The sequence below is a fragment of the Quercus suber genome, unplaced genomic scaffold (genome assembly GCF_002906115.3).
Source record: "Quercus suber isolate HL8 unplaced genomic scaffold, Cork oak 2.0 scaffold_362, whole genome shotgun sequence".
Classification (NCBI taxonomy): Eukaryota; Viridiplantae; Streptophyta; class Magnoliopsida; order Fagales; family Fagaceae; genus Quercus; species Quercus suber.
The window spans coordinates 496,689-515,927 of record NW_027069814.1 but is presented as its reverse complement, the minus strand read 5'-3'; the positions used below and the strand labels follow the sequence as shown (position 1 = coordinate 515,927).

The 19,239-nt window shown below is 33.4% G+C and overlaps 2 protein-coding genes and 1 long non-coding RNA gene across 3 annotated transcripts; all 3 read left to right on the top strand.

Moving 5' to 3' along the window:
- Positions 1–374: 374 nt before the first annotated feature.
- LOC112036290 (aspartyl protease family protein 2) lies at positions 375–2,780 on the top strand. Its single transcript, XM_024069101.2, has one exon. It carries the CDS (start codon positions 914–916, stop codon positions 2,543–2,545), a length of 1,632 nt encoding a protein of 543 aa, XP_023924869.1. The 5' UTR covers positions 375–913; the 3' UTR covers positions 2,546–2,780.
- A 5,661-nt stretch (positions 2,781–8,441) lies between these two features.
- LOC136061895 (uncharacterized) lies at positions 8,442–11,328 on the top strand. The gene is made up of 2 exons (XR_010623741.1): positions 8,442–8,709; positions 11,052–11,328. It is a non-coding gene; the product is annotated as an uncharacterized LOC136061895 (long non-coding RNA).
- A 2,275-nt stretch (positions 11,329–13,603) lies between these two features.
- LOC112036274 (3-hydroxyisobutyryl-CoA hydrolase-like protein 5) lies at positions 13,604–19,213 on the top strand. The gene is made up of 16 exons (XM_065760322.1): positions 13,604–13,827; positions 14,143–14,214; positions 14,396–14,479; positions 14,560–14,628; positions 14,822–14,885; positions 15,010–15,083; positions 15,206–15,289; positions 15,431–15,515; positions 15,700–15,785; positions 16,553–16,674; positions 16,920–16,980; positions 17,087–17,185; positions 18,194–18,295; positions 18,421–18,462; positions 18,712–18,818; positions 18,933–19,213. The coding sequence occupies exons 2-16, from the start codon at positions 14,182–14,184 to the stop codon at positions 18,976–18,978; spliced, it is 1,158 nt and encodes a 385-aa protein (XP_065616394.1). The 5' UTR covers positions 13,604–13,827; positions 14,143–14,181; the 3' UTR covers positions 18,979–19,213.
- Positions 19,214–19,239: the final 26 nt, after the last annotated feature.

Below are 19,239 nucleotides of genomic sequence, written 5' to 3'. Positions count from 1 at the left end.
CTCCTCTTTACCAAAAAAAAAAAAAAAAAACTAAGCTCATATATATATAGAGAGAGAGAGAGAGAGAGAGAGAGTGAGTGAGCATAGAGCTTTCGTTTTCTTTGACTTGTGTGAACTGTGAAGTAGCAGAGGCTTCTTCTGCAGCTTGTAAAAAAAGAAAAAGAAAAATTCCAATTACATACAGTGATATATGAAATTAATGGAGGAGGAAATAGAGAGGAAGAATCACTCAAGTGAGACCAGGCAAAATCACATTTTTAAATAATTCAAATAAATAAATAAATGTTTCTTTTTTACTCTTTATTTTTTCCTCTTTGAAAGTTTCAATTAAACAATCTATAATATATATATAATATCTTCCAAACCGCGTTAGTCTACCTCGACGCATGACTTTCTGAAAAACCATGGTTCAAAGTCTTTAACATTGGCTCCATTGCAACAAAAAACGCATAGAGAGACCCAAAACTCGTCAGACTTCTCTTCCTTTCTGTTCTTTCTTTCCTAGTTCCAAAGAGACATTTTTTGTTATAAAACTGAACCTAATATTTAATTCCTTGTCATTTTTCAGAGCCTATTCTAGTTCTCTAAGCTTCAATAGAGATTTCTTTCTGGGTTTCTGGGTTTGTTGTTTCTGGGGTTGAAAGCATCTCCTGCTTGGTTTTTTTCATATATATTCCTGTTCTTCTTTCCTTGTTTCACTGAAAATTCTGTTTCATCTGAATTTTCACTTTCTGGGTTTTTCTCTTCACACCCTTTTCTGTTTGGAATTGAAAGAAAGTTCAGAACTTGCTTTTTTCATTCAAAGCATTGACTTTTTCAGCAAAGGAATCTTTCTGGGTTTTCTCGGCTCATTTTCTGGGGTCGAATTTGTCGTAGGATTTTCTCTGCAACCAAACAAGGAGAACTTGTCACCATGGTTGGAAAGGTTGCTCACAGTCTAGCTTTCCTTGTTATCTTCCTCGGAGTTTTTGAAGCTGTTGCCGGAATCCACAATTGTAATGGCTCTACCTTCGCTGGTATCGAATTGCCTGATCACCTTAGCTTCAATGCCGTTTCGTCTTCTTCGAGTACCGGTTGTAGAGTTTCAGAACCAACTAGGCAAGCAGTACTAAATGAAGAAGAAGATGAACGTAGAGATGTACCTCATAAACAGACTTTAAAGCTCCAGTTAAAGCACAATCCACTGAGCAAAGAAAAGGAGCCTAAAAAATCTGTGGCTGAGTTCACAAACAAGGACTCGACCAGAATTCAGACTCTTCATACAAGGATTGTGGAGAAGAAGAACCAAAATACCATTTCAAGGCTAAATAAAGAAAAGGAGCAATCAAAGAAGCAGATTAAGTCAGTTGTTTCTCCGGCTGCAGCGCCGGAATCTTATGCAGGCGACCATTCGGGGCAGCTCATGGCGACTTTGGGATCTGGGGTGACTCTTGGCTCTGGAGAGTACTTCATGGATGTGTTTGTGGGTACTCCTCCTAAACATTTCTCTTTGATACTTGATACTGGTAGTGACCTTAATTGGATTCAATGTGTTCCTTGTTATGATTGTTTTGAACAAAATGGACCCCATTATGATCCTAAAGATTCCAGTTCTTTTAGGAATATAAGCTGCCATGATCGTCGGTGTCAATTGGTCTCATCCCCTGACCCTCCTCGGCCTTGCAAAGCTGAGAATCAAACATGTCCTTACTACTATTGGTATGGAGATAATTCAAATACCACCGGAGATTTTGCAATTGAAACGTTCACGGTTAATCTTACTACGCCTTCTGGGAAGTCAGAATTTAGGCCGGTGGAGAATGTGATGTTCGGGTGTGGTCATTGGAATAGAGGCCTATTCCATGGGGCTGCAGGATTGTTAGGACTGGGAAAGGGGGCTCTCTCCTTTTCCTCACAGCTGCAGTCTCTCTATGGTCACTCATTTTCGTATTGTCTTGTGGATAGAAATAGTGACACAAATGTTAGCAGCAAGTTGATTTTTGGAGAAGACAAGGACCTTTTGAGTCATCCCAATCTGAATTTTACTTCATTTGTTGTTGGTAAAGAGAATCTGGTTGATACATTCTACTATCTTCAGATTAAAGCAATTGTGGTTGGAGGAGAGGTGCTTAACATACCTGAGGAGACTTGGAATTTGTCACCAGAAGGAGCTGGTGGTACGATAATCGATTCTGGTACCACCCTAAGTTATTTTGCAGAACCTGCTTATGAGATTATCAAGGAGGCATTTGTGAAGAAGGTTAAAGGGTACCCGTTATTAGAAGACTTTCCCATTCTTAGTCCTTGTTACAACGTGTCTGGAGTTGAGAAGATAGAGCTGCCTGAATTTGAAATTCATTTTGCAGATAGAGCTGTGTGGAATTTCCCAGTTGAGAATTACTTTATCCCGCTTGAACCAGAGGGTATTGTTTGTTTGGCAATTATGGGAACTAGTCGTTCCAGTCTTTCAATAATTGGAAACTACCAGCAGCAGAATTTTCACATCTGGTATGACATAAAGAAGTCTAGGCTGGGATATGCTCCAATGAAGTGTGCTGATGTTTGACATTTTTATAGAAGATTGGGGATGATGGAAGGAAAATTGTATACAATGGTAATTAGGAAGGGAGAGTTTTTTTTTTTTTTTTTTTCCTTGAAAGATAACACACAAAAAGTAGATTCATTGTTTTTTTTCAATCTTTTGAGATCATGAGGTGTTTATAGAAACAAGGTCATAATTTGCTTTAACAAAAATGTACCATTGCTTTTATACATATATTAACTGCTCCCTTTTGAAGTTAGTTATGTCTTTTGATTTGAAATTGTTGTTTAATTGAGGGATCACTGATGCTAGAATGATATGATGTATTTACTTTAGTATTAATTGAGGCTGATCCCTTATTCTTGATTGGTATTAAACACCTGTATACAAGAAATTAGCTAAAATAATTGGTGCAAGGCCTATTATATCATTGTTCTGTAGATTCACAACTACAGAAACCTTATCTCAACTATTTGGGATTTTCTACATGAATTTCTGCATTCTACTTGCTTGTGGGTCAACTACTAGGGGTGTTTACCTTATATTTCATATTCTTGGATCTTTTTCTGTCATTTCCTATTTTCAATTAGTTGTCGTAAATTGACACAGTTTTGGAGCACTAGTTGATCCAATAGCTATTCATTTAAATCTTCTTTTCCTGCAATTCTGTTCCTTTAGTCATCATGTCTTCTTAAATCAGTAATTCTAGCTTTACCAGTAAGCTGTCAGTCAGTCGAAGCTTAAAGAAGGGATGAGCTTCCTAATGGTATTATAAACTGCTCTTCATGTCAACTTTGATGTAGATAACACTTTTGTGTGTGGATTCTTGAAAAGGCCTGGTGTGGTTCTCCAAATGAGGCAAAATCTTTAGATGACTGATATCCTCTCTTTTAATACTCAGTTTGTGGTAGGGTTGCATCACTGTGCATGCAGAGATTATCTCCTAGTGTTTTTCAAGGTTACAACAAGAGCTTTCCTATATAGATAACTAGTGAATCAAGCTTTACTGTTGAAGTTCTGGTTCACAACCATGCTTTTTGTTTGGCAAGGAGAGTTAATCCAAGCATTCTTTTGCAAGTTTGGTGACTACAAAACAGTGAAACATACGTGCATCAATTCACACTTGTTAAAGGATGTTTGGAGTGTGGCTCGCTAAATGAGTTGATATTGCATGCATAAAGGGACTGTCATTTGAAGGCATCTTGCTTGAATCGTTCGTGTCTAACTGAAGCCATCAAGAAAACTTACAGGGAAAGTCCCACCACAACAATTAATGAATTCATAAATACTTTTATTGAGCTATTTTGCGTATAACTGTTTATCACAAGCCGTGTCTAGCTTTACGGATGGTTTGTAGTTTCTTTTGATGGATGAGGTCTGTTGAAATTAAAATGAAACAGAAAATACTGTTAAGGAGAATGCAGAAAAAAAAAAAAAAAAAAAAAAAAAAAGAGAACGCAAGGGTGTTACGTAGTTTGGTTTGCTGGCTTACATCTACAGGTTAAAGTCTTTGATGGCTACATCTTTGATATTAGAACTATGCATGTTACAATGAATCATAGTAAGGTATGTATACAGATTATAGGAGCTAGAATTAGGTCTAGCTAGACCTTACAATATAATTCAACCTCTTGACTATTACAAATAAAAAACCACATAAACCCAGAGCCATACTATCTTGGCTAGTAGAAAAACTTCCATCAATCTAACAACCCATGTCCATGTCCAACAGTCTTTCTCAACATAAACCCAATAGGAATATATATCTTTAACAAGGTCACATTTAGAGTTTCATGTGAAGGTGTCATTTCATCTACCTTAGTGTATAACTGTTTATCACAAGCTGTGCCTAGCTTTACGGCTGGTTTTTAGTTTCTTTTGATGGATGAGGTCTGTAGAAATTAAAATGAAATAGAAAATACTGCAAGGAGAATGCAGAAAAAAAAAATAATAAAAAAAAAAATAAGGAGAATGCAAGGGTGTCACGTAGTTTGGTCTGCTGGCTTACATCTATAAGTTAAAGTCTTTAATAGCTACATCTTTGATATTAGAACTAGCAATATTACAATGACTCATAATAAGGCATGTATAAAGATTATAGGAGTTAAAATTAGGTCTAGCTAGACCCTACAATATAATTCAGCCTCTTGGACTATTACAAATAAAAAACCACATAAACCCAGAGCCATACTATCTTGGCTAGTAGAAAAACTTTCATCAATCTGACAACCCATGTCTATCTCCAACAGTCTTTCTCAACATAAACCCTATACGAATATATATCTTTAACAAGGTCACATTTAGAGGTTCATGTGAAGGTGTCATTTCATCTACCTTAGTGCAAATTTCTTAAGCAGAACATGAATGGAAGGACTTCTGAAGACTTTAGATTTTAACATTTCAGAATTATAAAACTTTTCAATTTCTTTTTGGATTTGATCTGACAACTCATGTTGTAATTCATCAATATACAGATTTCATGCGCGAAGTTTATGAATGTCCTTAATATTTTCCAAAGTTACGTGAATATCACAATGCTTCCAAAACAGGAAATAGCGGCCCTTAAGTGCAATTAGGAATTGAAGAGAGAGAGAGAGCAGAGACCACAAAACTTGAAATTTCAAAGTTTGACCTGTTCGTCAAGAAGATGGGCTTCCTTACCAAGCTGCCACCAATCTGAGATAGGTGTCATCATTTTTGTCACGTGGTCAACCAAACTAGCATTAAACAAATATTAAAAGCCATCACTCTCATCATGAGTAACCTGGCAATTAATACTACCCCATTATCTTTAACAACCAACTTGACTTTCAAAAGCTTTCCAACTTATTTTCGAAAAAAATAAATAAATAAATAAAAAACCACATGGAGCCTGTAGGGGTCGTAATTGGGCAAGCTAGATTGACCCACATTGTGAGTCCAAGTCCAACCCAAAGTTCTCCAAGTTTGAATTGGAACTTTTCGGCCTTGAGTTTGGCTTTGGGCTTATGTTAAAACTTTGGACTAAACTTAATTTGAGGTCTCTCCAGTGCAAGCATAGTCAAGTAACCTCTGATTGAAACTAACGTAATCAGAATTTGAAGCCGTGACCTCACCCTCTCCCTATGGTTTTACCATACACTCCAAAGTCTCCAACATCAAAATTTTGAATATTTTGATATTTCTTGACTTAGACTTCTTATATATGACATGGTATGTGGCATATTTTAATTTGGACCAGTCGTCATATATGGTAGAAATTGCAAGCTTAGATGGTTTTAAGTTTTAACAATCATGTTAGTCATAGAATCCAAAGGAATGACTATTGAAATTTGAATATGATAAAGTTTTATTCCAAACTGATTTGGATGAATCTTCTCCGATTCCTTACATGTTAGTTCATAAAATCATTCACATGTATTATTTAAACAAATCACTTACTCGTTAAATAGGTTATATGACTAAAAGTACATGTTACTTAAATAATGTTAAATATTAAAAATGAAATTATATTTTTTTATACCTCCTTGGACTAGAATGAAAAATTATCCTAAATATATAGGGTAAAAAATGTATTTTTATTTCATTCTAACAAAGAAATAAAAGGGCAACTTAAAACTCTCTATTGTCTGAGCTAGTAGACGTAAGAAAAGGAAGAAGCAAAAAAGTTTTGTTTAGTTTTAATTGTTATTTAGAATCAACTTCAAATAGTTGTATAGCAATCTATTTACTAATTTTTATAAAATTTTCTTAATTGGCTAGCACGATAAGATGATATAATTCACATTATGTCTTAAATGTACTTATGTAGGGTTTATTGAGTCATGACCATTGTTTTAAATTGAATCGATTTGAATGTGCATCAGCCTATACATATATATACTAGTCTGGCTATCATATAAAATTACAAATTCATAAAAATGGAGGGTGGGTGGGGGGTGAACCTAAAAATCAACAATTCAATAAGGAAATTCAAAGTTGGATTGGTTTAATAGCGTAGCAACAGTTCATTTTGAAAGGATGCATCATGCATCAATGATGTTTTATCTTGACATTATCTGGTTACATGTATTGTTAAGATGGACTCAGTGACCATTGAACTTATCATTTTTCTTGGTAATGTATAGATGGGGTTGATGAAGAAAATGGGATGGATGAACATTAGTTTGTGTAAAATTCATGTTTATTTTAATATTAGAATTTTTTTTCTATTTTACATACTCACTTTTCCAAATACTTCATATCAGATTATATATTTTTCACTATATTTCATTAATATATCAAATTTTCTTAACTTTTTTACATATAACAGCTATCATTCACTCTCTTTCTTCATCTTTAAATACATAAAGAAAGAATAAAATAAATAAATGCAAAATGAATAGTGCTAGCATACAATAATTGTAGCAATAATGTTTTTTTACACAACTTTACGTGGTCTAATGTGAATGAATTTTAAACTTGATTGGCTAAAATGTGGTTATTTTTATACTATACAAGCATTAATAAGAGTGTTCTTACGGTTATAATAAAAATAAATAAAATGAAAATGATCTTTGAAGGATATTTTCATCTATTATTTTGTTTGGGAGTTTAGCTAAAAGGAATGTAATGGTTTGTTTGGATTGAGGGGGAGGGAGGGAGAGTTGAGTAGATTTAGCACAAAATTAGTTTATTTTTAGCCAACTCTACTCCACTCCCCCTCCTTCCAAACAGGCCATAATAGTTGTAACTTGTGAGGGAATGCTCATTTCATTTTGTTCCCTCTTATGTATTTCTTGAGAAAAAAAATATATAAAAAGATTAATAGTGTAAATGCTGAGGATTGTCAATCTATGCAATAAGAGAGAGAGAGAGAGAGAGAGAGAGAGAGAGAGAGAGAGAATTTACATAGTTTAGTAGTGTGCTGTGTGCAAACACATCCGAGGGAGCAGTTTCGCCATGCCTACATTTATTACGTTGCGCTTATGCTCCACTGGCTTCCGCACTCCTCCCATAAGGTCTCTAGAGTCTATACAAGATATGAATGATATTTACTCATGAATATATGAGCTTATTATCTCAAACATAAATTATATTTTGATTTCATTTTGATTCCTTCTTCTAGAAACCCCTAAACACATTGGAGGTATTTTATTATTTATTTATTCATTACTTTACATTCATTTTTTAAAATTCTTAAAAAAATTCCAAGGCTACAAAGTATGAGTTGTAATCAGGGCCGGCCCTAAACATTTTAGGGCCTAAAGCGAGAACTAAAATGGGACATTTTTTATACTTATGTATTAATTAATTTAATATTTTTATATTATAATATATTTCATTTAAAATCTATTTTTGGTGAATTTCTTGCTCATTTGTGATATTTTCATGTAAATTTTGTGTTATATTTTTTTTATTACTAATAACAAATTTGTCCATTGATCATTTTTTAGACTCAATTAGTTTTCTTCTTCTTCTTCTTCTTTTAAGTTTTTCATATCCAAATGCATATTTTCTAGTAGATATTTCTTATCAAATAATATATTTATAAAGACTAAAATAAAAAAATAACTTTCAAGTGTAGAGCAAATGAAAAATAGAACATGATTTATATAAAAAGTATTGTTGTAGTTTCACTTAACAATAACAAATTTTTAGCAATCTCAACCTACACAAATAAAAATTTATTCATTATATTACCAATAAATAAAATAAATATATAAACATACAAGATTAAAATTAAAGAAAAAAAAATTAAGTATAATCATAACAAAGGTACAAGCCTAGCCCAGCCAAGAAGATGCCAAGATGGCCACACAAGTCTTATTAATAAAACCCACCCACAAAAAACACAAAACAAATCCTATTACACCTATAACCAAAAATTTAAAAAAAAAAAAAAAAACCTTGAAGGCCCAAACGTCCAGCCATAACTCAATAATAAATAGGCCTAGTCTTAACAAATAAAAAGTAGAGAAAACCAAACCTTATACCTCAAAAGTCAAAACTCATCCATCTGCATAATCAAAATGCAACAGTGAAAAAAAAGGGCAGTCGATAGTCCTCACTCCTCAGTCAGTTCAGAGTTTTCAGATCAAATGTGATCGGATGATTTAGATCAGAGGAAGCTTGAGCCAGGCAGCTAGCAACAGTGGAAAGAAAGAATGAGAGAGGCGGGGAGCAAGAGCTGAGAGAAAGAAGCTGAGCAAGAATGAGAAAGAGAAACGGTAAAAATTTTAGGGATTTGAGGTTTTTTATTTGTTTTGATTTGTGATTGTTTTGTAGTTAATTTCTTAGACCGGATTTGTAGTTTATCTTGTTGAATTTTGGTTTGTCCAGAGGATAATGATGTTATTTTTGGGACAATTGATTTTGTTTAAACCTTTTTTTTTTTTTTTGTGCTACCAATGTTTAACTAGATATAACAGAAATTTTGTTTTTTGGTCAAAAGGATGTGTTGGATTTTTTTAGATTAATTTGAAAACTTCTTCTTCTTCTTCCCATTTTTTTTCCCTTCTACCCCTTCTTTTCTAAAATTTTAGGGCCTCCCTTCCACTTGGGGGCCTTAGGAAATTGCCTAATTGGCCTAGTGGAAAGGCCAGCCTAGGTTGTAATTCACTAACCACAGGTGGGGGTATATATATATATGTATGTGGGTAAGATTTAGGTACAATACTTAAATGCTGTTCCTTAAGTTCTTTTCTTAAGATTTTGCCATGTGAATTTTTTTTTTCATGGGATGGAAGTGTAATTTTTAGTTAAGTAGCCATATGGCTGAATCTTAAGAGTGGAATCTAAAGATAAGGTATTGTACCTAAGTTTTGTCCTCTCTCTCTCTATATATATATGGCTTTGTTTTTATTTATTTGATTAAGTAAAAAGGAAAAAAAAAAGTTATAATTTTTTTTTGTTGGCTAGTTGTCCAAAACTCTTAGAAACTAATGTTTTCTATTTTGTCTTTATTTGTTCTTCTATATTTTCCCTTCACTTTTACTTTTTTTTTTTCCTTGGCTATATCTAATATTAGAAAGGATCTTCTGAAAAAATACATTTTATTACCCTTAACTATACCCTTGATTATAGTTTGCCCTCTAAACTTTTAGAATGTATAGTTACCTCCTTAAATTATAACTTGTCTTTCACTTTACATCTCACTGTTAATTGGGCTATTAACTTGGATAGAAAGGTAGGACACATGTGAAAATATCTAATTTCCAATTTTCTCATTTCCTTAAAAATAAAGGAGAAATTACATTTTACCACCTTGTTGAGAACCAAAATTTCACAAGAACGCCTATTACATAAAAAGTAAGGAAAGACAATGGGCCTTAACAAAAGAAGGCTCAATTCATGAAGCTAAGAAGGACCATGAAGGCCCAAAACCCCAAAAAGAAGAAAAAAGAAAGAAATAATAATAATAATAATAATAATAATAATAATAATAATAAAGAAAAAAGAAGAGGATCTCGGTCAGAGGATATGCAGCAAAAAGAGTATCAAGGCCTTAGGACCTTGATGTATCCTTTTGAACCTTGAGAAGAGGACCTTGGCTAGCACATAGGAAAATAAAGATGTATGTCCAGATTTATTGCCAAAAAGCCATTAAAAATCCAGCAAAATAGGTATTTTCTTTGTAACCCATGGTCCAAGCTCATGGGATCCCGAGTGAATAGTAAGGGAGAAGTGGTTTGGTCGGTAGGGGAGTGATTTCTGGTGAAAGAAGAATCCCGAAGGATTCGCTTGGTTCATATATTTGCTTGTAATGCATGAATCAATGGAAAACTCAGTTCCCCCATGTGCATGACACCTCCCCACAATTTCCTCTCAATTGTCATTTTTAACTAAATCTATCATCAAGTATATTGAGCAGCCTATCCACTCTTTTGACTTTCCAAGAAGGAACCTTTCATTTATAACTGAAGCCAAATGCCTCTTTTGAGTTATAATTTCCTAAATAAGCTAAACCTCTACCCAATACACCTTTTTCGATTTTAGAGGACATAGTTTTACCTAGCAGACCAAGGACGTCCTCGCCTGGGGTACCAGACCATGTCCACTATAAAAGGAACACTAAAGCAAAGCAAAACGAGGGTGAGAAAAATGGAGATTTAGGGGAAGAGTTCAAAGGTTCAAAACATATATTCTTAGAGCTTTAAAAGCCCAGGAAGGGAGGGGAAAGAAAAGAGAGACAAAACAAAGAGAGAGCCAAGGAGTAGGAATTCATTCCATATCCTTGAAATTATTCAAAATATCACTTAGCTTCCAAAGAAACATATGCCAAAAAACATGCACACATCAGATATCACTTTCTTCCACAAAATTCTTCTCACCTAACTATCTTGGAAGGCAATGCCCAAGCAAAGCCACTTGGACTTGAGTTCCAAATCCCACAAGTCTTGTGCAAAAGCACTAAGTTTGTGAGAATTAGGGCCAAGATTCTCGTGGCTGACTCATTCTCATGAAATTCATTTATATATATGTGTGTGTGTGTGTGTGTGTGTGTGTGTATTAAAATGTATATCTTAATCTAAGAAACTAACAATTATTTGAAGATATGTGTATTGTATAGTGTGTTCTTATGCAGGACTTATAGAGGTGAAGGGAAAGGACAAAACTCCATTACATAATAAGCATGAAGAAAGATCGTATAGTTCAGAGAATCGGCATTTTGAGATTACAGGCCTAGTACGTCTGAGGTACCATGACAGTACGTTCGGGGTACCACGACAGTATACCCGGGGTACCAAGAGAAAAAATTCTTTTAAATGTTTACACAATAAAAGATAAGCCTTAAATACTCTATTTCAATCTTTTTCTCATTATGAATATTATGAATAATTATTTTACTTGTTTCGTAAAAGTAAAAGGTCATTTTAGGATACCAAAACACTTATAATGGTATTTTATTACTTAGGAGGAATTGCATTTTTGCCTTAAGGAGGTTTATGTGACTTGCACTCAACTTGATTTGTAATCAGCCTTGTTTAACTGTGGTGAATCAAGCCCAATCTACCAAACAACAAGTAAAGGGCACAAGATCCTTGTTTTTACTTGAGTTTGGGCACTGTCCAAAAAAGGACCTACACACACCTTAAACTATACTCTTGATTACACTTTGCATCTTAAACTTTGTAATGGTAGAATTGACAATGGGGTGCAAAGTATAACACAAGGACCCAGTTTGGATAGCGCGTTTCCGCGCGGCGCGTTTCCAGTTTTGCGTTTTCTCTTTTTTTTTTTTTTTTTTTTTTTTTTTGGCCGCACTTGCTGACTTTGGAGACAAAGTTTACTGTTCATGTACTGTTCTGCACTGTTCACGCACTGTTCATGCACTGTTCACGCAATATTTAATATTAAAAGTGGGTCCCACAACACTATTTACACATTTAAAAATTATTTTGCTACAGTGTTTTCAGCAACAATCAGTTTTCAGCAACTTTCAGCAACAATAAGTGCTATCCAAACGGACCCAAGTTCTAGTTTATGGTGCTAACCGTACATTTTGAAAATTTAAAATGTAAAGTGTAATTTGTAATATAATTTAAGGTGATAAAATATAATTACTTATTTATTTTATAATTACTCCCTGTGTGAAATATCTATTTAATCCGACCAACTTTCCAAAGAGAGTTCAATTAAACTCTTATGTTCTTAATTAATTTATAGAAAAAGGGAAGGGGAAAAAAGGTTATAACTTATAAAAGTGGATATATTAATTTCACTTAATAAATAATTATTAATTAAAATATTTATGTCGTTGTTATTTCAACTTGATCAGACTTCGTTCTTCTCTCTTTCATTCAATTTTAAAAACAATGGTTATAACTCACGAGCAATAGATGAACAAGTTCAACTCTTACTAGAAGAAAAAAAAAAAGTGGTATTGCTTTTTGGATAAAGCTTCCATCCCGTACTTTAGTGCATTGAATGGAACTCAGATGCAAATACATGATCAATTGTGGGAGCAATTATAAGATTTACATGCTAGACAAGTGATATGGTTTACCATTTCACTAAAAAACTACCACTTGTTTAAAATAATTAGTTAGGAAAAAATTTTTAAACAGAAATTAATTACTGACTCAATAATTTTAAATAAATAAAAATTTTTTAGTAAAATGGTGAACAAATAACGTGCTGTATCATATAATATATAATCTCTCCAACTGTGGACATGTGTTTGAGCATCAGACTCGAACCAAATCTTTTTCCTTTTTATCTCAAAGAACAACCATAATTGGGCTAGGTAAAATTAGAATTCAATGGCCCAATCCTGGCCCTGAGCCCATTAGGGGCCCTTCCTCAAAAACTTACTTGAAACACTGAGTACCCCAGGCCCAGCATTGGAATCCCTCACGGCCTCACCCTATGTCCTCTTCTCGAAATCTTTTTGTCTAACTCAAAAAACATTCCATTATTCAGTGAAAAAAAAAAAAAAAAAAAGAGGCTAAATTCTATGAAATAAAATCTACAGGATTATTAAATCAAAAATCAAAACAGATTAATTTTTCATATTTAAAAATATGATGAGATTTTTAATCAAAATAAAAGTAATTATCATTACATTTTTTAGTTTTCAACATTTATATTTTGGTAATCACATTAGTTTGTAAGATCGAAATACTTAATAAATAAATGTTTGAATTATATAATTATAATTAATAATACATTATTTTGTAAAATTAATATAATAAAAATATAATAAAATTTATAATATCTCTAACTGACTCAAACATCGTGTACACTAATCTTTCGCTATCTCAAACCAAAGCCAGAGCTCACAATTATTAATTTATTATCAAATGATTAAAAGGTTTCATTTTCTTTACAGAATCAATCATTAAAAGAGTTTGTTTAAAAACAATTAAAAAAAAAAACAATGAGGTAACTAAAACGAGAGCTCGCAATTATAAATTTATTATCAAATCATTAAAGAATTTGTTGAAAAGCAATAAAAAAAAAATAAGGGCAGTGAGTGAGTACCAAACAAAGATTTAAAATCAAAAGAAGAAAAGAATTATATCAAATTAAACAATATTTAACAATCTCAAATCTCACCCTCAAAATGAAAAACAATATTAATCGCATTTTAAAAAAGGTTGGAGAGTTTGGTGACAATCACACCCAAAACTACTCCCACACACAAAATGTGAAGATGCATGGTGGTAGGTAAATGAAAGCCCCATGGTTAAGAATGGGGAGAGACTTTAAAGCACATGAAGTAGCTACCAACCAACCAGACAACCTCAGCAATTACTCCACTACTGTTCTTCTTATAAATCCACTTCTTCTGGGCATTCTGTTTTTGGGTTCTCTTGTATTAAAACTAAGACTCTCCTGCTCTTGTGAGTTTGACTTTGTTTTTCTTCTGTCTGTGTTTCCACTTTGATGTTTAGCTTCATGTGTTTAAATCCTTGGCAATTGTTGGATGTTGGGTTTTATTTTTTTCGAGTTTAAAGTTTAAATTTTTAATCATTATGCCTTTAATTTTTTTTTTTTTTAAATATTTGAAGAATGGAATAAACTGTTTTCTTCTCCCACTTTTGAAATTTGTTATTTGAAGCTAATTCTTTGTTCAAAGTAAATTCATTTCTGTTTTTCAATCAATTTTTGTACACCCAGTTGGCATTCTCATGATCTTAAGTTGTATATTTATGCAGTTTATTGGCGTCGAATCCAAAATTCAATCAGCCAATTAAATGGCACAAGAAGTTGTAATTCCAAATGAGGAGGTACTTTCCAAGCAAATTATGAGTTTAGATATGATTTTTATATACTTATGTGTTGTACTATTGTGTATTGTTCTATTTGTTTGTATTTTATCACCTATACTTGGATTTTCTTGCAACTGGTGGTAAAACAAAAGTATGCATTATTAAACACTAAATGGGGTTTATTGTAATTAATCTGTAGGTTGTTCTTGGAGAAGAACTAGACCACGTAAGGTTGATCACCTTAAACCGGCCTCGTCTATTAAATGTCATCTCATCTAAAGTGGTATGTTGAAAACACTCAACCCACATTGACTTGGTTCGAGTTCTTGGAATTTTAGTAGTTGTTTCTTTTACTGCAATCAGGTTTCTCTGCTAGCAGATTACTTGGAAAAATGGGAGAAGGACAACAAAGCAGAGCTTATAATAATCAAGGTTAGTTCTGTCTCCTCTGGGAAAATCTGAATTATTGTTGATAATATTGGTTTGTTTTAATCATGATCTGCTATGTGATTAAACACAATTTATGCCAATGTGGTTGTATAGATAACTTAATTTTAGAGTCTATCTCTATGCACTTTGATTTTATTCATTGAGGTTATTATTTTGGATCTTATATCTTATCCAGGGTGCTGGCCGAGCTTTTTCTGCTGGTGGAGATTTGAAAATGTTCTATGATGGAAGAAAGTCAAGTAAGTGTGCTAGCCTACAATAATGTTATTGCTTCCTGATTTCCTTAATATGGTTCTTTATGCCACAAATCACACACACACATGCGTGCAAGTTACTTATGATTTATGAATTTCATTTTGGCAGAGGACTCCTGCCTTGAAGTGGTCTATAGAATGTATTGGCTTTGTTATCACATTCATACCTATAAGAAAACCCAGGTACTGTTTTGAATTTGTAATCCTTACTATGCCCTAAATGTAAAGAAAATACAATTTGCCCTCTAGTTTTTCCTAGTCTATCTTGTCAAAAAGTGCTACTCAAGTTTTAAAGCTATCAACAGGTTGCTCTTGTGCATGGCATTTCAATGGGTGGAGGTGCATCTTTGATGGTCCCAATGAAGTTTTCAGTTGTCACAGAAAAAACTGTGGGCACTTAATCCTATTTACATGTTCTTCTGCGTGCAACTGTTTTTTTTTTTTTTTTGGTTTTGAATTTTTGGGCTTGATTTCAATTCTGTATTTTAACACTATTACATTGTGCTGCATTTCTTGAATGCTTCGAGTAGGTATTTTCCACTCCAGAAGCAAGTATTGGGTTTCACACTGACTGTGGCTTCTCATATATTCATTCTCATCTCCCTGGGCACTTGGGTAAACATGTATTTCCATTTTTCTTCTATTCAAGAGGGAGCTATTTGATCTGTTGTGACATCAAATTTTCTAGATTTTCAAATGAGAAAAGAGAAGTTGATATTTTTAAGATATGAAAAGGGAATTTAAAAAGAGAAAATTGTTTCCCAATTAGATAATTAGAACCATGTGGGTACATTTGCAGGGGAATACTTGGCCTTAACAGGAGCTAGGCTGAATGGTAAGGAATTGGTAGCAGCTGGACTGGCAACCCATTTTGTCCCTTCCGAGGTGAGTTTAAAAACTCTTGTTTGACTATGATCCCTTGTCTCGAAAACTTGTCTTGGAACCATCGCCTAGATATTTACTACTCAGTAATGCTTATCTAATTTTATCAGTGGGTACTTAAGTAACTAACATGGAATGTGGACGCTGGCTGGTGTCCATCAGATATGTAGTGGCTTCATCAAAACCTTCTAAAAGCTGATGTTACAATATGTAAACACATGTTACCATCTGGCATGAAAAAGTAAAATGATAAAGCAATAACTTTCCACTCTTTTTGAATAGGTGTGAATTTGTGTACTTCCTATAATCATTTTTGTAATTAATGTAACTCAAGAGCCTCAGATTTCTACTTCAATTGGTTAAGAATTTGTTCCCATCAATTAACTTTATCTAGGGTCATAGACTTTGTTCATATTGTTTGTGCCAAATGTTACGGAAAGCACACCTTTTCACTGCCTATGTTTTTGTGTGTTTTAGGATTTGAAAGATGACTATAACTCTGTATGCATGACTTTTAGAGAAATTTTTGTTCTTTTCTGTATTGTCTGTGTTGGTGATGAGCTTTTTACAATCATGATGGCTTCTCAATTGAATTAAGCTTCAGTAACTTTCTCATTCCATGAACTGCTAATGCCACATGTATTGATGGTACACATATTCCTATGATAACAAATTGAAGCTGGAGTTAGTTAAAGATGCTGAAAAATGGTCCATTATCAGTTTACTTGAGATTATGATGCTCTACTCTTACTATGTCTACTGTATATCAGAAACTGCCCGAGCTAGAGAAGCGTCTGATAAGCTTGAACTCTGGTGACAAGAATGCAGTCAAATCTGCAATTGAAGAATTCTCGGTGGAAGTTCAACTAGATGAAGATAGTGTATTGAACAAGTAATTGATCTTAAGTTCTTAACTAGTGATGCATATATACACAGATGTATATTTAATAGGTTAATACAAAAACAAGAATGAACATGTATGTAACCTCACCATTCACCTTTTGTTTATGGGTGGAGGATATGTCATTTGGTCCATAGGTCATTGGCACCTGTGACGTGCTATTGCTATTGCTAATTGGACCCAAAATATTATCAGTTGCATAATATCACTAACAATCAGCTTCGGTGACTTTTCAGGAAGTCAATAATTGATGAGTGCTTTTCCAAGGATAGTGTGGCAGAGATAATAAAATCATTTGTAAGTATTTCTTTTTTCCTTTGCACATTCCTTTGGACAAGTTCATCATAATGTTGCATGTCCATGTCTTTGTTTAGCCACAGTCTTTATGTAAGCTGCTTTTCAGGAAGCTGAGGCAAGCAAAGAAGGAAATGGATGGATAGGTGCAGTTCTTAAGGGGTTAAAAAGATCGTCTCCTACTGGATTGAAAATAACACTAAGATCGGTAATGGGTTTTTGCAATTTGATTCTTAAAAGATATTATGCTAAATTCCTGTTCTACATTGAATGCTTTACAAGGAATAATAGACCGAATAATTGTTGATGGGATTTTGTATATGAAAAAATGCGGAAAAATTGTATTTGATTGCATTGATCTTTGATTGGATATAACATTACATTATTAAAGACATGTGAGACTTACACATCAAAACTCACTTCTTGGTAAAAGGCTCTATTCTTTCAAGGATTGTGCCTCTGATGTGGAATTGAATATCTATGAACTCTTTCACATCCTGTGACTTAAAAGTTCTGTCATATTTGAGTCATTTAAATGACCAACAATGGGGAGTTACTTATTTAAGTTGTATACTGAAAGGCCTCTTGTTTTGAAGATTTTTTTGTTTGTTTTTGGTTGAGTATTTCCAAAGTTTGAATGCCTAGTGTAGTATAGATTATGTATTTCAAGCATCAAAGATCATCCTGACATTTTAGTTTTTTTATTACATTTCTTTATCTTTTCATCTGCAACTTCTTTGCAAATTTGTTCTCATCCAGTATGCAAAATGATTGAGTGAAAATTATCTTCTCTGTTCCTGTGGCCCTGAACACAAATGGACGTGAAAGAATTAATGAAGAACTTTCTGTTGAAGTCTTGAAGACCAAAAAAGAAATCACAAATATGCTTTAGATTATGGGTTATGGATATGGTAGGAATAGAGTAGATTACTTCTCCCCTCACTTCTTACTCCCTTTTCTGCATTTTTTTTTCTTTTTTTATTATTCTTTTTCATGTTCTATCTTCTAATAAATTTTTGACTTTTTTAACTTAAAAATTGCTTGATACTTGGTCTAATGACTCTCAAGATAGTAACATCATAAGATAACACCTAGCACTTGCCTTCCACTACTCAAAGAGTATTATAAATTAACCTCAGCTTTAAGAAGTAGACCTGCTCTCTCCTTGTGGTAGTTCTTGCATATGTGGCCTTAAATTCTTGTTAAATATTACCAGATTCGTGATGGAAGGAAGCAAACACTGCCAGAAAGTCTGAAAAAGGAATTTAGATTAACAATGAATATACTACGAGCCTCAATCTCTGAGGATGTCTATGAGGTAATCTCTGCAGTTATATTACTAAACAAAAATGTATGAATATATAGTTTTAGAGCCATCTTTCAGAACATAGTTTGTCTTCTGCAACTTTGAAATAAACTTGACTCCTTCTTTTGACAAAAAAGGGTATAAGAGCTCTCACCATTGACAAGGATAATGCTCCAAAGGTACTCTCTCTCTTTATGTTTGTGCTGTGCTTCAAAATTTTCCAACTCTATGCTTCAATCTTTCTAGATTTTGATTGAGAGTGCATTTATGTAGAAAACTTCCGGCCTTGTTTATTGTTTACTACTACGACCAGCAAAAATGGGAAATTTAGGCCATGTCTCTGCATGTTGGTAGTAGTAAACATGGGAAATTTTGGCCATGTTTATACTTCTGCCAATTAATCTATCTAAAGTATTAATTTATGGCAGTGGGACCCATCGTCTCTGGACAAAGTTGAAGATGAGAAGATAGACCTAGTATTTCAGCCATTCAAAGAGGATTTAGAGGTCCAGATTCCAGAAAAGGAAGAAAGCAGGTTAGTGTAGCTTCTTTATCTCCAATGCCCAACTTATATCATTTATGTGTTACTGAATCAATGTAAAGTATAAGGAAAACGAATCCTTAATTTTATTTTCAAACCAAATTGCAGGTGGCATGGTAAATATGAGACTACACCCTATGTAACTTCAAAGTAGATGGCATAACTAAAACAAATTTCTGGTCTGCAGCTGTTTGTTTTATGAACTGTTGTTGTCTGTGCAACAAGGAAAGTAAAATAATGTCAGGCCCCTAATAATACACACCTTGCTGATTTTTGTGTTTCTCTACTTAATGTTTCTTTTTTTTCTTTTTTCTTTTTTTTGTTTTGACTTAATGTTTCTTCTTGTATTAAAAATAAGGCGAAACTATAATATTGGTTCCTCAAGTTTATCCTGTGTGTGCAATTGGTCCCTCAA

Coding starts and splice junctions, on each gene's coding strand:
- LOC112036290 (XM_024069101.2), top strand. CDS start 914: ATGGTTGGAAAGGTTGCTCACAGTCTAGCTTTCCTTGTTATCTTCCTC.
- LOC112036274 (XM_065760322.1), top strand. CDS start 14,182: ATGGCACAAGAAGTTGTAATTCCAAATGAGGAG. Junction 14,480..14,559: donor ATGTCATCTCATCTAAAGTG/GTATGTTGAAAA, acceptor TACTGCAATCAG/GTTTCTCTGCTAGCAGATTA. Junction 15,516..15,699: donor TCATCTCCCTGGGCACTTGG/GTAAACATGTAT, acceptor GTACATTTGCAG/GGGAATACTTGGCCTTAACA.